The sequence below is a fragment of the Pyxicephalus adspersus genome, chromosome Z (genome assembly GCF_032062135.1).
Source record: "Pyxicephalus adspersus chromosome Z, UCB_Pads_2.0, whole genome shotgun sequence".
Taxonomy (NCBI): Eukaryota; Metazoa; Chordata; class Amphibia; order Anura; family Pyxicephalidae; genus Pyxicephalus; species Pyxicephalus adspersus.
Window position 1 is genome coordinate 11,927,822 of NC_092871.1, and position 18,984 is coordinate 11,946,805.

General features: G+C 39.9%; 1 protein-coding gene across 1 annotated transcript in view; it reads left to right on the plus strand.

Annotated features, from left to right (window-relative positions):
• Positions 1 to 1,045: 1,045 nt before the first annotated feature.
• Positions 1,046 to 18,984, plus strand: part of CLIC1 (chloride intracellular channel 1) — a gene marked incomplete in the record, with an annotated part of 25,419 nt that continues 7,480 nt past the window's right edge. The window contains 1 exon segment of the mRNA XM_072429653.1: positions 1,046 to 1,192. Within this exon segment, the coding sequence (XP_072285754.1) occupies positions 1,145 to 1,192 (48 nt within the window).

Here is an 18,984-nt window from a genome sequence, read left to right on the forward strand (position 1 = left end):
ACCACTGATTACCAATGTACAGAGGCATTTCTCATTGACTTCCAATGTAAGGGGCATTTTCCCATGGAATACCAATGTAAGGGGCATTTTCCCATGGACTACCAATCCAAGGGGCATTTTTCCATGGACCAACAATGTAAGGGGAAGTTTCCCAATGACTACCAATGTACAGAGACATTTCCCTATGGACTACCATTACAAGGGGCATTTTCCCACTGACTACTAGTGTCAGGGGCATTTTCCCATGGACTACCAATGTAAAGAACATTTTCCCACTGACTACCAATGTACAGAGGCATTTCTCATTGACTAACAATGTAAGGGGCATTTTCCCATAGACTACCAATGCAAGGGGCATTTTCCCATTGCCTACCAATGCAAGGGGCATTTTCCCATGGACTACGAATGTAAGGGGCATTTTCCCATGGACTACCAATGTAAGGGGCATTTTTCCATGGACTACCAATGCAAGGGGCATTTTCTAACTAACTACCAGTGTGAGGAGCGATTTTTTTCAATTAACCCTATTTAATGTACAGCGCTGCGTAATATGTTGGCGCTATATAAATCCTGTTTAATAATAATAATAATAACCCCTTATTAGTTTGTTTTATCCATATTTAAAAAAAAACTTAGAAAACCCTGATTTGGACAGTTTTGGGACCCTTGATTTAAAGTTCAATTCTTTAGCCCATTTAGCACCTAAACAGAATACATTCACCTAAAACATTTACAGTACTTTTGTCTAAATTTCAGCTGATTTAAGTGAAATAAAATCCCCCAGAGGTAGCCATTCCCCTCCTCCCTGTACCACTCAGTGCCTGCAGACTCCCAGCACTCCCCCAACTTTCCCCACTCACACCTCCTCTCTAATCCACATTTCCACCTCAACCTGAGCTGTCAATCTACACACTGCCACGCCCCCACCTCTGTGAGCCGTCCAATCAGCGCTCCCCATTCTCCTCCCCGCACCAAGTCTTCCTGCCTGCTGTGGCCACGCCTCCTGTAGTCACTTCCCACCCCACCCTCCCCAGCCTCGCACTTTCTGCACTCTGTGCTCGGTCTGTGCTCCTCATAACTTCTCTCCCTTCCCACAAACCTCTCACAGTCCCAATTCTCTGCCAGAAAACCCCTGTGCTGCGACATGGAGCTGCAAGATCCGGATCAGTGTCAGATAGAGCTTTTTGTCAAGGTAAATCACTTGTTACATTGTATTTTATCCATGACAGCCTGCTTGTTACATTGTAACCGATGACTTGGGGGGGTCAGGGATGTCTCAGCAACAGGTGGATTCACCAATCTGTTCTATTCACCCAGATCTTCTACTAGAATTCATTTCTTGTTTTTAATCTGATGCTTGATTCCTATTGGTTGGTTTATTGCAAAGTTTCTATCATCAAAACATGAAGTTTTGTTTGTAAACTTTTTTTAATGTTTGTAAATATCAGATGGCATGATCTTCCTTTGGGAAGCTTTGATGTGAAGTGATCACGAATTTCTGAATGGCATGGCTGAGTGCCAAAATATTAAGAATCAAGTCCTTTGCAGTATGCTGTGTTTGGAGAGGTGTTTGCTTAGCGTCATCAGGTTCTTGTCACTTGTTCACAGAAGTTTTGATCAATAGAAGTGTGATTATATAGATTTTTAACAATCCTCCTAGATTGTAAGCTCTTCGGGGCAGGTTCCTCTCCTCCTCCTGTATCACTGTCTGTATTAGTCTGTCATTTGCAGCCCCTATTTAATGTACAGCGCTGCATATTATGTTGGCGCTATATAAATCCTGTTTATTAATAATAATAAAATTTGGTAAATAAACTGGCACCCAGTTTGCAGATGGTAGGTGCTTGAAATTTAAAATCATATAGTCTGGTTCTTTTAAGGATATGATCCTGTGGGCTTTCTGTTATTATGATGGTTAAGGGTGCATTTGGATACAAGGCAGGTAAGAACAGAGCAGAGTTATAGAACACCAGGGTTCCTCCAGAGTTTGCTAGGGGTTCATTGAGCAATGAGCAGTTTGGGCCTCTCAGGTCAGATTAAGTGACACCAATGATATTTTTGACTATTTGTAATGGTGACATTCTTCCCACTGGCCAGCAATGTAAAAGACATTCTTTCTACATACCACCATGCTGATATATTGAGTGGTGGGTATAGCAACTATAGTAGGGGTTCCCTAGGACCTGAAAGTTATTTCAAGGTGTTAAAAAGGTCCAGTGACTTGTGGGTTTTTTATATTTCTGGCTACATTCTGGTTCTTTCTAGGTGAAACATATTTCATTGTAAAGCTGCATGCTTTACATCTGGATTTTCATCTCTTGTTGTTACCGGTATTTTATATTAGGCAGATCAAATCCATGTCATGGGTGACACCTGTGAAATGTGCCTGTGCCTTGCAGAATTGGATCGTCAGTAAAAGCTTGGCATTGCCATCATCTCATTGTGAAATCATCGCCTGGTTGTTATGCTGATCCTGAGTTCTGCATGTACTTGCTGAAAGCTTGTTTTCTAGTAAATGCCAGGCAGAGGGCATTTTTAGAAAAAAAGTTGCCCATAACAGCCTACTTATACTACCAAGTACAGGATTTCTTTGGTGGAATGCTGACCTAGCTGACATCTTTATGTGATGGGGTCTGGGATAAAGGTCTGCTATGCAGCTCTGACTTCATTAAGCTGATTGGCTCCTTGCCCCGGAATCCCCAGGTAATGCAGTTTTAATGCCTCACCCATTGCTATAAAATTAGCTAGGATCCTGACATTAGGAGCTGGGGTCAGGTGTAAGTCATGCCACGGTACGCTCTGAACACTTCCACAAGCCCATATATAGATCTCAGGCTATAAAACACAATGGGAGGTAATTTTCATCCTTGCTGTTACAATATATTTTCATGATTCTCCTGGAGCTATGCTTTAACAATACATAGTATACATGTGTTTTACACGTGTCTGACAAAAAGGGGAAGTACTATCCCATGGAAATGCATTCAACCCATGTAAAATGTTTATATTAACTTATAACCAATGCACTACAATACAAGAAATAAGAAAAATGAACAAAACTGCAATTTACATTAGTGCTTATGTGTACCTTAAGAAAGTGGGAAACCCTAATGCCCCATTCACATGCATTGCCATACATTTTAAATTGCACCCTGATGTGCTATTACAATAGCTAGTGCCCCACTGCACCACACAAGCCACACATCATGGTATTGCATATTTCAGTACATTAACATGCACTGTGTAACCATTCTAAATGAATAGGGGACCTTAAAGCTGCATACACATGCTAGATCAGGGTTCCTCCAGAGATTGCTAGAGGTTCCTTGACTCATCAACAGTTTGTATCTCTCAGGTCAGTGACACTAATGATTTTTTTTCTTCTTTCTTTTTTTTTGTCCTCAGTTGCATCTGATCACCTAAAACTTCATGGCAGTTAAAGCTGCGTACACACGGCAAATTTTTCTCGCCCGATAATCGGTATCGGCCAATTATCGGGCGAAAATCTGCCGTGTGTACAGTCGGTCGTCGTCCATCGTCCGACGACCGTCCTGGCGGATCCATGGACGATGGACGACGACCGATCCTAATGAAAGGGAAGGGGAGAGCGGGCAGCAGGGTGCCGCTCCGTCGCTCTCCCCCTCCCCTCTCCATAGAGCATGAAAGGTGCTGTATGTACAGCATCGTTCATGCATCGTGCAGTCTTTTCTCGTTGGAAAGGATCGTGAAAGATCCTTTCCAACGAGAAAAATTGCAGGTGTGTACGCAGCTTAATTCTGTCCACATCCACTCCAGCAATAGCCAGGGTTGGTTTTATAATTGGTAACAATAATGGACCGTGGCTGTGTTTTGTGTTGAAATTGTAGTCAGGATTGGAAATGCTAGGGTGACCATGCAGAAACATATTTAGGGGGCACAACTGATCTTTGTCACCTTATACCAGAAAGTATTGGCACAAGGGCATTCAAGGCAGGATTGTTGGCTATTTTAATGAGCGTACTTTACTTTTGACATTACAGTAAATGTTAAAGCTTACATGAGATGCCAGTATATTGCCTTTGAAGTGGTCCCACATTTCTGCTGTTTTCTTAATAATATATAAAAAAAATACCCAAATGGGTGAGGAAAGGAAGCAGCCTCATAATGGACTTAAGCTACATACACACTTCCAATTATTATCATCGGAAAACGAACGACGAACGTTCCTGCACGATATATATGAACGATCGTATAGCACCGATACTGCACATAGAGGTAACGACACGATCGTTCGTAGATATTGTACACACAATAGATACGATCGTTTAAGCGATAGAGGAACTATGTGCACGACAGGAAAGTGAACGGACGTTCGTTCATCACGCATGCTCTGAACATGGACGATCAACGAACGACCGTACACACGAACGATGTTCAACGATCGTCGTCCAATCCGATCCGGCGGTCCGGTCGTTCGTTGGAAGTGTGTACGCACCTTAAGTGTATGGGCGGATCTGGGACCTCTGGCGTAGAGGGCTTGCCAAGCAGATTATAAACTACTAAGTGATTTATATCCCTGGCCATGCTTTTTAGGCCTGCCGTACCTTAGTCCTCAGTGAAGCGTAGTGATTTTTGACAGATGTCTACAGAATGCAAAGTGACATGCAAATACCTTATTTTCTTGTGGTTTTTAGAGTTAAATTGTGTTCTTAAAAACCTGCAGAAATGGTTTTATTTGGAAACTGCATGCAACATCCCTGGATAATGATTATATTGCTCCTCTGGTAGAGGAACAGGTTTAGGTGGTTGGGGAAGGGGGATGGTAGATGATGGTAAATATGACAGCAGCTGAACAAGTTAGCTTTCAAAGAGCAGGTCAGGTTGTGTGGTTTTATCTGCCTGGGTGCAGGTGATCTGCAGGATAAGCAGTCCTACCTGAATGGAGCAAAGTTTGCCTTTCTCATTTGCCTGGACTCTAAATAAGTCCTTTGTATTTTGACCAATACAAAACTATAGCTAGGTACACACTTGCAATAATTATCGCTAGAAAACAAACGACTAACGATTATGCACGATTATTTTAAAAAATCGTATTGTGCACAATTCTGTACATGTTGTATCGATTTGACCGTTCAAATATAATCCTCTAATAGTGTACACACGCTAGATACGATCGTTTGCACGATGCAGGAAGTGACATGTACAGGGGAAAGTGTACTGCAGAACCATCCACGATAACTGAACGACAGTACACACAATAGATAGTGGACAATCGTCGCTCAATCAGATCCGCCAGGAGGGTTGTTCATTTCCGGCGACAATCCTCGTTCGTTGGGGTTGTTCACATTTTTTGTTAACGATTATCGGACGTTCGGTCCTTAGTCGTTTGTTTCCAACAATAATTATTGCAAGTGTGTACGCAGCTTTAAAATACTTTACACCAATGTTTCTCAACCAGGATTCCTCCAAAGGTTGCTAGGGGTTCCTTGAACAATGAACATTTATTCGGCCCCATAGGTCAGTTTAAGTCACACCAATGATCTTTTTGGCTATCTGTAATGGTGATGTTCTTTCCAACAGCCAGCAATGACCACAATGCTAATGTTCTGTGAGCTGTGCAATATAGAATAAATTGTTAAAGGTTTCCTAAGACTTGAAAGTTATTTCAAGGGTTCCCCCATGTTAAAAAAGGTCAAGAAAAGAAAAAAAATAGTTTATATAAACACAAAAGTTTTTAATGATCTCATTACTATATAGGGAATAGGATGTTTCACATATTGATTGCTTGTTCTTTAACCAGCTATGAAAAGCTATACAATATATGTAAGCACAAAAATATAGTTTTTGATATGCGTGGAAACATTCCACTGTATACAGTTTCAGCAAATCTTCATTTGAAAACTATTCCATCTATTTTTTCTTATCTGGTAATCCATGCGGACTGACAGCATTATGCTACTTGGTCTTGCAACTGGTAGCCGTGTTGTCAGCTTGCCATGTGAGAGCCTATAGTTGGCCATTGTGCTGCCTTTCTGATGTGTATACATTCATGTACTCCTAGCTCTAATTGCATGGTTACTGTACCTAATTATAGTGACATTTTAAACAAATTATAAGGTTATACACAATTGTATATTTCCACAAGTTGTTTAAATTCTTTTTTTGGCTTTTAGCGCAGCTTTTGCTGAAAAAATACTTGATCTAAAAGGCTTCTTTCTCCAGCATACTGTTATGGGGTGACAACTGCTCTTCTTTTGACCTCCTTTGTTGTCCCCCCATAATATGTGTTCTTGTTGGAGACTACAAACAGCAATTGTCCAGGAATGCTCCACCGTTGTCCTTATCCTGACCATGACTGAAGCCAATCATAGAGCAAATACATGTAGACAGGAGTTGGCTAAAAGAACCTGCAGGAGGTCAGCAGCACTGAGATGCACAAAAAGGTTAAACCGCCATGGGGGGTTAAACAAATAAAATATGCAATTGCTGTGCAAGTCTTGGTATTCTCTTTAAAAGAATTAGAATATGTGACATATAGTGAATGCACCAGCACTTACTAGTATATACCTGTGTATGTACGGTAATAGTGAGACGGCGACACGTGGGACAGTGACAGTTCCTAGGCATCCCTATATAGAGATATGTACCCCATATGTAATTTCTTTTAGCATTTTTATAACTCAAGTGATGACGTCATTGTCCTGAGGTAAGAAATTCCATTATAGAAGGACAATGAGGAAGTGAAGAAACATGGACCAGAAAATAAAGGAAGGAAGGGGACAACGATCAGAGATTTAGCTGGGACTGTAGTAAGAGGAAGACCAATGACTCATTAGCACTTCACATACCGGCTGACTCAATGATGTTACTTGCTTCACTGGAACAAGGGAAATTGTTTTATTGTTTTTATTTGCAGTTTGCAAAAACAGAAGAACATTCTTATAGAATTACAAAAGCAATATGTTTATGGCATTGTGCAATAGAACCTGTCCTTGGAAAATTATCCTGCCTGCTTTTATTATTATTAATAATAAACAGGATTTATATAGCGCCAACATATTATGCACCGCTGTACATTAAAAAGGGGTTGCAAATGACAGACTAATACAGACATAAATAATAATAATAATACTAATAATATTAAAAATAATACATGAGGAAAGGACCCTGCCCCGAAGAGCTTACAATCTAGTAGGTGGGGCAGTCTTTTTAAATGATGTAATTGCCTGGTGTACCTGGCCTGGGTACATATGAAATAGGTGAAGAATGAGCTTGGTGTAAATGAGGGTTAGAATGTGAAAAATCCATATTTCTATACATGACCGTGTTAAAGCTAAAGGAAGCGCATGAAAGCCAGGGGACATTCTAAAATGTTGAATTTTGTTGCAATATGCATTGTTGTGCCTGCACACAGGAAATTTCCATACACTTTCTATCAAGGCAAAATCTCCCCATTAGGAACAGCATCTCAAATCCTTCTCCTCTCTATCCAAAATAAAGTAACATCCCTCGCAGAGCCAACATATTTACCTGATCTATATCAAGGAATTTCAAGAAATTCTGACTGGTCAGCTTGGAATGATGCAACCGCCACTCATGCACATAGGCATTCATTTATTCTGGAGACATGCTGAGCAAGCTTGAGCTGTTCATATGGAGCTCAATTTAAGCTTGCAAACATTCGGATATAGCGTCTATCTTATACAATAAAGAGTCCGTTTCAGTTTATTATAACCGTATTGCAAAATTTAACTCTCAGATTGGTAATTTCAACCTGTGACCCAGTGTCGGCACTCTCCTGGCTTGAGGACGTCCAGTATCACCTGATCATTTCTTTCCTGAAAGCTGAACTCTCCCTGGCCCACTCCTTTAATTTACTGAATTTCAGCTCTTGAATTCATGACGACTCAGGATCACATGTGGTTATTACCGCACCTTCTTCTTTTGAGGAAGCTTTGTGCAGCACCTTCCATACACCCCAATACTGCCAACCTGCCTGCATTGCAAAAACTTGGTCACTGGGTCTAAAATCCAGAATTTAATGAAAATGTAAGGGTTTCATTTAATATCTTCATGCCTTTGATGAGGGAGGGAAAAAGTAAAATATCAGAATAAACTTTTTTTTTTATGTCTGTCCAGGTTTGAGGTTTAAAGTTCCTGATCATTTACATGATTCCAGTTTTGTTCTGTGGTATTGGATAGTGGGTTCCGTGGTTGTATAAGTTAAATAGTACAGGACTAGTGAATAATGTTTCATGGGAATCCTGATAGAAAGGGGTTCGGAGATAATAGAGCCACTTCCTGCAGGATCTGGGCAGCTGCTGTTACAGGAAATGTGATTAATCTATAAACATCCTGTAGTCACATACCAAGAGCTCTGTGTCTTCACTCGTATGGTGACCTTACATTGATGGGAAGACATATGTATTTTCTGTTGCGTTGTTACAGTCATGATGTTGTATTTTCCTTTTCTGCTGTTTTGTGGGGCTATCCTATTCAGTATATTTTTCCCCACACTGGTCATCATTTCTCCTTCATATCACAAGGACTGCTCTTGTGTAGCTGCTTTATCTGGAACCCCATTTTATATAACTCCAGCACTCAACTTTATCCTGCATCCCTTCTAACTTACCCGAAACTAGACCCTGAGGAGTAACCCGCTCAGCAAGCAGAAAGATCTGACTAGCAACATTTACATTACAACCAACTGTCAATCATCAGTGATTGTTTTATGCAAATATTAAATAATAAGAAAATAATTACCTGTTCACAAAACCAGTAATAATGTGATTGGCTGATGTCAATATTTTGATGTCCCCCTGCCTGTTCCATCTAGTCTTCAGTGGCAGCTACGGACATCTTCCCCTGCAGAATCAATCGTTCTCGTATTTGTGTATGACCTGTTGGGGAAATCTTCCTTTCTGTTGCTGCCCCAAGAATATACCAGGATGTAAGCACAGTGGAAATCTTTGTAATCAAAGGGAAATCACTTCATAGTGTGCCAACAAGTGTCTCCATTGGAAGGTTTCCACTTTCCTCTTGTTAGTGATTTGTAAAACTTTAGAATTTCCATCAATTCCTATCCTGGTACCAGGGCAGACATTGAGGGTAAGTCTCCCCAACAAGGAAAGAGATAGAAATAAAAAGAGAGATTCAAATCCTTCTCCTCTTTTTCCAAATGAAAAGATTACACATTTTGGTGTAGATACATTGACCCAATGTAAATATAACCAATTATTTATGAATACATCGCCAATTCATTATATTGCAAGCAAAAATAGACAAGTGTCCTTGTGTATTGGAGGTACCTCTACCTACTAGCTCATTTGTGTGGTCCATAAACTATATCCATGTAATTGTTTACATGTGCAGTTCTTTTTCCTTTTTTTATGTGAAAAAGGCCTATGAACTCCTGGGAATTTGTCTTCAGCGTCTGAATTTCCCACCAGTGATTTATTAAAATATGCGAATAGTGAAATCAAACTTCCCCTTTCTTTTTCTAATATCTCATTGTACCAATGTAATGTGCTTGCCTGCCACAGGTAATGAAGCAATTTATTCTAGAACTTGTCAGATTTGAATCCTTCTTCATAGACAACGGCAGGCAATTTGTATATATGGGTTGGAGGATATCTTGCAGATGACCAGCCGTAGGATTTAAAGTGGAATTGTAATCAAGCTACGGGCATTCAAATGCTTAAGAAACAGTGAATGAAGTTTAAACCAAGCTCTCACTAATCTCAGTAGCAGCAAACACATAAGGAGCAATTCATCTCCACATTTCCCAAGTAAAGTATATTTTATCATAAAATGTTTTTCTTTTATTGTCGCAATATCAGCAGCTGTCTAGCTTATGTCAGAAGAAGGTTCATGGTCCCGGTGCAGCAAAAGGCCAGTGCCAATATTGGTGCACTGCTGCTGTCTCCTATTCTTGCCCCTTGTCCTGTAGACATCCCCTGTGCTTGCAAAACAAATTTCCAGGCAGCATGAAGGACAAGAAGGTGCTCTGCAGGGTCCTCCTTTGAATGTCCCCATTGCTCTGGCTGTTCGATGGTGGAGTCCTCTATGGTTTCAGAAGACTGCACAGTGCAATGACCTCATGAAGAGGTGACCTGTTGGTACAGACACAGACTGCAGTGCCAGATCACCCTTATTTCACTCTCAGACTATATTTTTCATTTAAGCTGGTGAATGGGCCATAAGAGCTTTGCCTGGTAACGTTCATCTTGTTTTAACTTCCTCCAGCTCTGCCCATGAAATACACTGCCCACATGTGCTGAAATGCCCATCCTGCCATAGTGACATCTGTTTTGTAGGCTGTACCCTGCGGATCAATGACCAAGAACAAGAGACATTAGTCTCCAGTGACTTTAATCACGGTAAAAGTAAAAATGAATCCAATGGATGACATATTATGTCACTGGAGTGAATCTGTAAGCAGGTCAGGAGCCATTAGAGTTTTAGTATTGTACATGAAGACATTTTTTAAAGATTAAAGCACACCTAACATTAGCCTTAGTTATAGATGTTAAACCAGTCTGACCTGCTATGCAAACCAGAGTGAATTTGTAACTGAATGTGTAGCCATTAGGGATGCAGTGATTAAAGTGGCATTACTTTACCTAATAACATTTTATAGGATCGTATCGTGCAACTGTCTAGAAAGCTAAAATATTCCATTTTGGATAGGGTATGAAATGATTAAAAACTCTAGTAGTTAAATATTAATATTATTAAACAGGATTTATATAGCGCCAACATAATACACCGATACAGACAGTTACACAGGAAAAGGAGAGGACCCTGGCCTGAAGAGCTTACAATCTAAGAGGTGGGGGAAGTATCACACCGTAGGATGGTCCTTTGTGATATGACTCTTGGTGTGCACCTGAACTACTGAGTGGCATTACCTTGTTTCAATTTGCTTTTGCTTTCCTATTGATTTTCATTGATAGAAAAGCAGTTCTGACATAAAGCTCAAGTGCAAAGGCATGTGTGTCAGGATATAGTACTAATATAAGATCTTTATTTTGGAGCTTTATAATAACATGCATGATTGTTCTAGTTGATCAAGCATGTTTATGTACTGAGCAGTTATGCCTTCATCTGGCCTCATAGTAGGAAATTGGTAATGCCCGTAATATTTTCTCTGTAGTTTACCGTAGCTTGTTTTGTTAAGTTGTTTGCCACTTAAATACCAAATGCCATTATTAAAATATCTTCCTTTTAAGAATGTACAGAGATTTTATTACATATTAAAAGAACTTTTGTTCAAACCAACTTTTGTATTATTCACTCAAAACTTTGTTTTTTATTATTTTTTGATCTGCTTGTGTCTTCATATTTTGAAAGCCTGGCAATCGTTCATTTCATTATAGGCTTGTAGTTGGTTTAAAAAATTTCACGGAAATATTTTTTTACTAGAGCACTGACCTACCCATGAAGTCATTGACTTTAATTTGCTTATTACATTTCTAACTTTTACCATATTTGGCAGCTCTGGCTATCTTTGGATCAAGGCTATGTGCACCTTTACATACAATCATATCAAACATGTGTTTTTTAAAGTGCTTTGTGTATGTGTATTTATTCTTACATTTACAGCTTGTAAGTCAACAGACAATCCCAGAAACTGACAGTCTCTTGAAATATCACTGTTTTCAGTTCCCACCAGCTGCATTATCTAATCTTTCTATATTTCTAATGTCCTTCTTTTTCCCTTACCCTAAGACCAGTCTTGTTTTAAATTATCCGTGCAGCAAGCACCAAGATTAGCATCAGCCAAGAAACTTGCATTGTATGGAAAAGCAGCCTGCATGTTTTATGGGGGATTTCCATAAAAAGCTAAAGTGTACTTTATACATAAGTAAAAAGTTTGCTATAATTGCTTGCAGATTATTTAGTGGTTTTCTGAGATCTCGTAGTCTGGAGAAGAAGCTTGGTTACACCTGTCCTATAGCTGCATAGCACTGCAGATATTCCTATGTGTGAGTAATATTTATTAGCTCTTAATATCAATGGTCGCCTCACGGACCACTAAATCCACGGAATCCAGACCGCCCATACACGGGGAGCCATGTGTCACTCAAAGGGGAAGAAACGTCAGAGTGACGTCATGATGCCAGAACCTGCCCACTCTCGGGATTATCAATCTAAAGGCACAATAATGTCAATTAGTTTGATGAAGTGTTATAATAAATCATTTGGATTTTTTTTTTTTTTACTTATATAGATTGAATGTTGCAACCAGAAATCTCCAACTTAGCGTAGCTTCTCCTGCTTCTTTACTAAGTACAAACATTAGACAGAAAATCCAATTTCTGAGACCATTGTATTGAAAATACACTAGTCAAAGCTGGTATAATTGGCACTTAAATAGACCCTGTCACCACCCTGAACATTTTAGGAAAAAATGGTGTTCTCTCCAGCCTCTTTTAGCTGGATGCACTATCCAGAACTTTTTAGTAACTCTCTGGCTATTTTTGTGTGGTTACTGAAGATTTGGGCCACAATACAGGGACTGCCACCTACCTACAATTTATAGCTTTAAAAGATTTTTGGGTTAATCACTGAAATAGCATAGAAAAATAAAGTAAATGCTTGAGCTGACTACTGAAAGAAAAATCCATTCCCTAGCACACGCCCCTGCACAATTTTTGAAAATGTCTACCTAACATCTATGCTGCCCCAGCTACTCCTCGCCCCCCTACTTTTATGAAGCTTTCAGAGAAGAAGCAAAAAGTAAAAATATAGATTGTCACTTGCTTGAAATCTGTGAACCTACTGGAACTGCTGACCTCACATCAAGTATCACGGCACCCTGCAGCAGTCCCAGGACTTTTACACAAGGGATGCCATTCAAGCTAAATGTTAACTGGCCAAAAAATCTTAAAGGATTATTCTTCCAGAAATGGAAAAGTCTGGTGACGCTTTCTTTAGCAGTAGGTGTGTGGTATTCGAGTTGAGGGGTAAGAGTTTTTACTGGTTCTGGGATCTCTGTTGGGTAGACTTTCCCTGGGACATGGTGTGAGTTGGGGACACAGACAGTACACCGTCCCCATATTACTGCATCCATTGGGGAGCAATTGCTGTCCATTGGAGACATGGCACTAAAAATTTCTTGAACCTACTCTGCAAATAATTGTTAGAATGGGACTTGACGTCATCAGCATTGGCGTAATGTTTATGAGAATTTGAAACCCTTGGGACATGGAAAGCCAAAAGACACGCCTTCACAGGGAAGTAGGCTCCACATACAAATACTATGATGGATTCTGCACATCCATGTTTCCAAAGCAGATATAAGCTGTCAGTTGTCAGCCCAATGTAACTAAACAGACAGTAATGGACTGGGTCATAGCACATAACCAGCCAACTCTATGCTCACTCTTTGAGCTTTGCAGTATATGTGTCCCTCCTGCCCCATCTGACATACAATGATCACATTCAACCTTTACAACCAGCAAAATTTGGATCCAAGATAAGTTTCAAAAACTTTTGAAAAAAATAAATTGTCCAGAACTACAGCAAGAGCTTCTGTTGCAACGTTGTGACATTTATGAAATCTTGTACATTGTTTTAGGGATGTGGAAAAGCTCTCCATTTGCCAGCTTGTGGTTTTCACCACGCTTGTAGCTCTCAAGGGGAACCATAGCTGCTTCTCTTGTGTACGTGTATTGGAGAGTCCCCTGGCTCAGGTCCATCTTGACCACTTCTTCAGTGCGGTTGAATACCCAGAATCCTTTTGTCTAGCAAAGCGAAAGCTTCATCATTCCACAGTTGAATTGGCAAATAGGTTCTTTTGGTGTTTGAGTGCTTCTGTGTAACCTACTGCTATCTGAAAAACATAACATAAATCCTAAAAGCATTTGCAGCATGTAAAAAAAAAATATCGGAATCTGTTATTTTACTGATGCTTTGTAGTAATAAAGTGGAACTTCTTGTATAATATTTATTTATAATATTTTTTAACATCATGGTCTGCAATAAACTTGGATATACTCAGAGCCCTTAAAACCTATTTTTTTCAAACTTGCTTACCCATCTTCTTCTGTCTTCTAAAGCCTTCACTACTTCCACCACAACATATCTCCCCTCCTATTGTAACTCCTTCACACAGGGTCCTCTCCTCCTGTCACTGTTTGTATCTGTCTGTCATTTCCAACCCCTATTTAATGTACAACGCTCCATAATATGTTGGCGCTATATAAATCCTGTTTATCAGTTATTATATATATATATAAAAAAAAAAAGTCTATACACTTGCCAGTATGTTTTTATTAAATGATAATGATAATAAGGGAATAAGGAAAAAATAATAAGACCAAAGCTCCTCAAGATTAGTATACAAATATAGGATAGATACATAGAAATAGTATTACAATATTAAAACTCCATCCATCAGAAGTAATCTTAAAGCATAACTAAACCCAACAGTTTTATTGCAAGGTGATGTCCAATCTGCATTAGAATAAACTTACCTGTCTGATAGTTTTTAATTGCACATCATTGCCATCTTCAGTTGCCATCTTCAGCCTTCTCTTCCTGGCCATCTTGATTTACCGGACCATGTTGGCACACTGGAGTTCATTCAGTCTCAGGAAGCTGAGATTTGCAGAGTATCCCCGTTTCCTAAGTTTATCTGTACATGCAATTTTTTTTAGAATAGAACGGGGATGAGCCAGGCAAGAATGCTTATTGCTGAAGGGGCATTGCCAATCCCTTTTTGCAATAAAGCCCTACCTGATTCCGAAATATGAAACAAGAATCTCTTGAACTCAACCTATTGCATTCTTCAGCCCTTTAGCTTGAGGGACAAAAGTGGCAACCAGTCAGGTTCTTTGGCCCTGATTTAATAAAGCTCGTCAAGGCTGGAGAGAATGCACTTTCACCAGTGAAGCTGGGTGATCCAACAAACCTGGGATAGATCTGGTCAAAGATTCAAAGCATTTCCTAACAAATGACATTGAAGAAATCCATCCCAGGTTTGCTTGATCACCTAGCTTCACTGGTGAAGGTGTATTCTCGCTAGCCTTGGAGAGCTTTAATAAATCAGGCTTCTTGTATTCACTTTTCTTGATAGGAGTGGAACGTGATCTTGTGGGTCCACTTCTGCTCAGCTCACAAGCTGGGGGCTGGAAGGTGATCAGGCTGGATGAACTGCTGGTATTTCGAAGATTTACCTAGAGATAGATACGGTTTAATTGGCTCTGGGCAGGGCAGGTGTAGTCTGATGCATTTCAGATAACTTGTAATATCAGCTAACTAGTCCTTCAATTAGCCTGACGCGTAGATAATCCAAGCCCTTGAGATCTGGATCTGGCCTCTCCTGGCTAGCGTCATATTTAGGTAAAAAGCAAAGAGGCCATAGCCCAGGGTGACACATAGACCTTCCGAATGTTTGAACAGTACCGGGCGACCGCCTCCTGTCATGCACTAATGTTTACTAAACTTCATTGCTTGTTAGTCAGGATAACAATTGGGAAGGGCAGTTCTGCCGCTGCACTCTTACCCAGCGCTGAAAAGGCCGAGATTATTATTAACCATGGACTTAAAGTAAACCTGTCAATAAAATTCAGACCCAATGAATGAGCCACAGGTGGACAATACCAATTCAACGTATTATTTTTAGTATCAAAGCATTCTTCTTGCATTTTTTACAAAACAGGTTCCCTAGTGTAATCTGAACAGCCTGGATCATGTGTTGGTAAGCATTGCGGAGGTTTCAGTGCTGTAACGCATAGCAATCAATCCGGCTTACCTGGAGGTAGACCAGTGGAAGACTTATCTGGCATTTTTAGCTGCTCAGCATCCAGGCCTTTCTTGCCCAGTAGATGTGCAGGGTCCGTGTCCTGAAGCGTTGCACCAGATCATGAATGACAGGTGCACTTTCCTGCACATAATCTGGCAGCCTTTTCTGTGGCTTTTTCTGTGACAGTTTCAGGCTGACTGTGCACCTCCGGTGTTTGCTGTGTGTGCAGTTGGCAGGATCTGTAGTGTGACAATCCACCAAAATAAAGCTTTGTTATAGTGAGCGGTTTTTGTGTTTCTGCAGCAGTGCCTGACTCAGTGTCTGCCACTTCTAAGTGCTGTCAATTATGACGGTGAAAAATGAAGCCATAGAGTTGACATATTTTAGTGGCTGATTTTCTCTAGAAAATATATATATATATATATATGTGTATGATTTAATTTATTATCAGACAATTATCACAATGCATTTATTCTGTAATCCTTGTATAGGAGAGCTCAGAGAGGAAAAAGTAGCAGCACAATGAGCTAATACAATTCAAGCAGCAGAGTGACAGATGAAGTCTGTATGTATGTGTGTGTATGTGTGTGTCACTTCTGTATCTCAAGCCTACTGCTTGGTCAATGAACCTTACTGTAAACTCCAAAAACATGGAAAAACTACCCTTGGAGTGGTACCCCACCACCATAAGCATGGCATGCTCATTTTTTGCCTAAGGTAGAATTAAAAAAGCACTTTAGTTGCCTCTCTTTTGCCCTACACCCCAAAGCGTTATACGTTTTGGTGCTCCCACCAGTGGTTGCAGGTCCCTGACTTTATCATGTGCAATGACCAGCAGTCTTGCATTGTTGGAGGACACCAAGGGCCTGGAGCTACACAGAGCATCCAAGAGGAGTACCAGCCAGCTGCCAGGGGATTGAGGGGTAAAGGTAAATTTACTGGTACCCTTGACTATTCAGTATCAAACTTGCAATGCAGGGGCACCCGTAAAAAGTTTTTATATATATATATATATATATATATATATATATATATATATATATATATATATATATATATATATATATAAAATATACACATACACACTATTCTCCCCAGAAAGATTTTTTAAGCTGGGTGGGAAGAAGCTGTAACTAGGTGGCAGTCCCTGTATTGTGACCCAGCTTTTCAGTAACCACCCAAAAACAGCCAGGTGGTCACTGAAAAGTGCCAGGTGGTGCACCCAGCTAAAAGGGTCTGGGGAGAACACACACACACACACACACACACACACACACACACACACACACACACACATATATATATATATATATATTCCTGTTTCTTTACCGTCCTTTTAATGACCCCCATCCCTCTATTATCTATTGTACATATATGGCATATATTTTATATTTCGTGTATGACTTTCCCTGTCCTCTATAAAGATATGCTGGATCTCTAAGAATAAAATGAAGTATGAATGTTTTTATCTCTTACATTTTTCTTTTGTATGTTCATGATAATCTTTGACAGTATAAGCTGTTATCATCATTGCAAAGATTCTTTTCTGATATTTGATCCACGCAACTGGTAATGGAACATCTGTTAAAAGAAAAAGGTGTTTTTTGTTTTATTACTTAGGATTTGTGGAAAGCGATTGGCCTAATTTAAGTTTTACAGGAAGCTCCTGCACAAAGCCAATATTTCACAGTGGATTACTGTACAGATCTGGAAGAAATGAACAAAACACAAAAGATTCAATGAAGAATTATTAGGATAATTTGCTTATCCGCAGTTGAGTGGAACTAAACTTGCCTCCCCTCCCTCCCAAATCAGCGTTGGTCTCTTAACCCTGGCCATTTTTTCGGTTTAAGATCTCTATTTGGCTGAGCCAGAATGATTTTATTCCCATGCATGCTCAAGGGAGTTTATTTATTCCAGAACCAAGTTATGCCAAGATGCAACTCAGCTTGCATTTTTCAGGAGACAGCAAATGAGCAGATAAGTTTCTTTTAATGCAAAAGAGACATAGCCTGTCTCTTCTGCAGTAAAGAGTTTGCCCTAGTTTAATATTACATTTCTCTTCTTTAAGCTGTGTAAAGAAGCCACAAAGCAAGGCTTTGGTGGATATTTGGATAACGTGGCCCTCTATGCTGAATTTCTACTCTTTTACTATGCCATAGGTGATGCCAGCCATGTTTGTCTGTATATACCTTGCATCTTTTCACTCCTGCACACACTTACAGGTTTCATTCAAGCAGCAATGATGGGTGTGACCTGTATTGTCTTAGGAATTTATCTAGAATGCCAAGTGTTGGAGATGAAGGAACAGCTCACCTTTTATCCATGTCACTTCTGTCCTCCCACTTTCACCATCCCTTCCTCCACCCTACTCTTAGTACTTCTCTCTCTTGTTAATTCGTCTTCTTATTTTGTCTCTCTGTCTTTGTATATTTGGCATGGTTCCTCCATCACCCCTCCCTCTCTCCATGAGTATTGCACAACGTGTTCTTTGTTAATGTGTAACTTGGATGTGTCGTGCGTGCCCAAATGAGTGTCTGGCTGTAGGTCAGCCATGGGCATCCTATGGCTCCCCATCCTATGTGGAAATCTCAGGAAGTGCTGGCACCATTCAATGCCATAGTATGGTCTGAGCACTTAAAGTGGAACAAACCCTATTGATGGATGTCCAGTCTCCCAGGCATGCAGGGGAGCATTTAGTCCCGGTGCCCGCTAGGGAAGCCAATATTGCTGAGTATTTTTGGAGCTCAGTGACATTTAACATGTGGAGATCAGGCAGGTAGGAATAGTTATTGCACAAGGGACATCACCTGTCACTTTCTGCAATAAATCCCTGACTGATCATCAATTTTCTAAGTAGAACTTTAGTTCCATTTTAAGCATTCTGTAATTTTTCTTTTTATGAAAATAGTGGTTTAAGGCAGTTCTAGAAATTCCCAAGTGGTCTTTAACCACTAATGAATATCTGAAAAATTGGATCTCATGTCATTCTTCAACGTTAAGGTGTAAGTGTAACACTTTCAGTATTTATTACTTCTTACAGTAATAATTGCAACAGCTACTTAATGGACTGAGATGCTGGCTTGGAGATGAGTCATGTAAATCCTGGTGCCATGTTGTTCTTGGCTGTGTTTGCAAATGTCAAACACAAATTAACCCATTTTACAGCCACGCACTTTGAGAATTGCTACAAGATTTATACACATGTATTATTAAATTATAAGTTAAAATATTTTACTCTGATCACTGGGGAG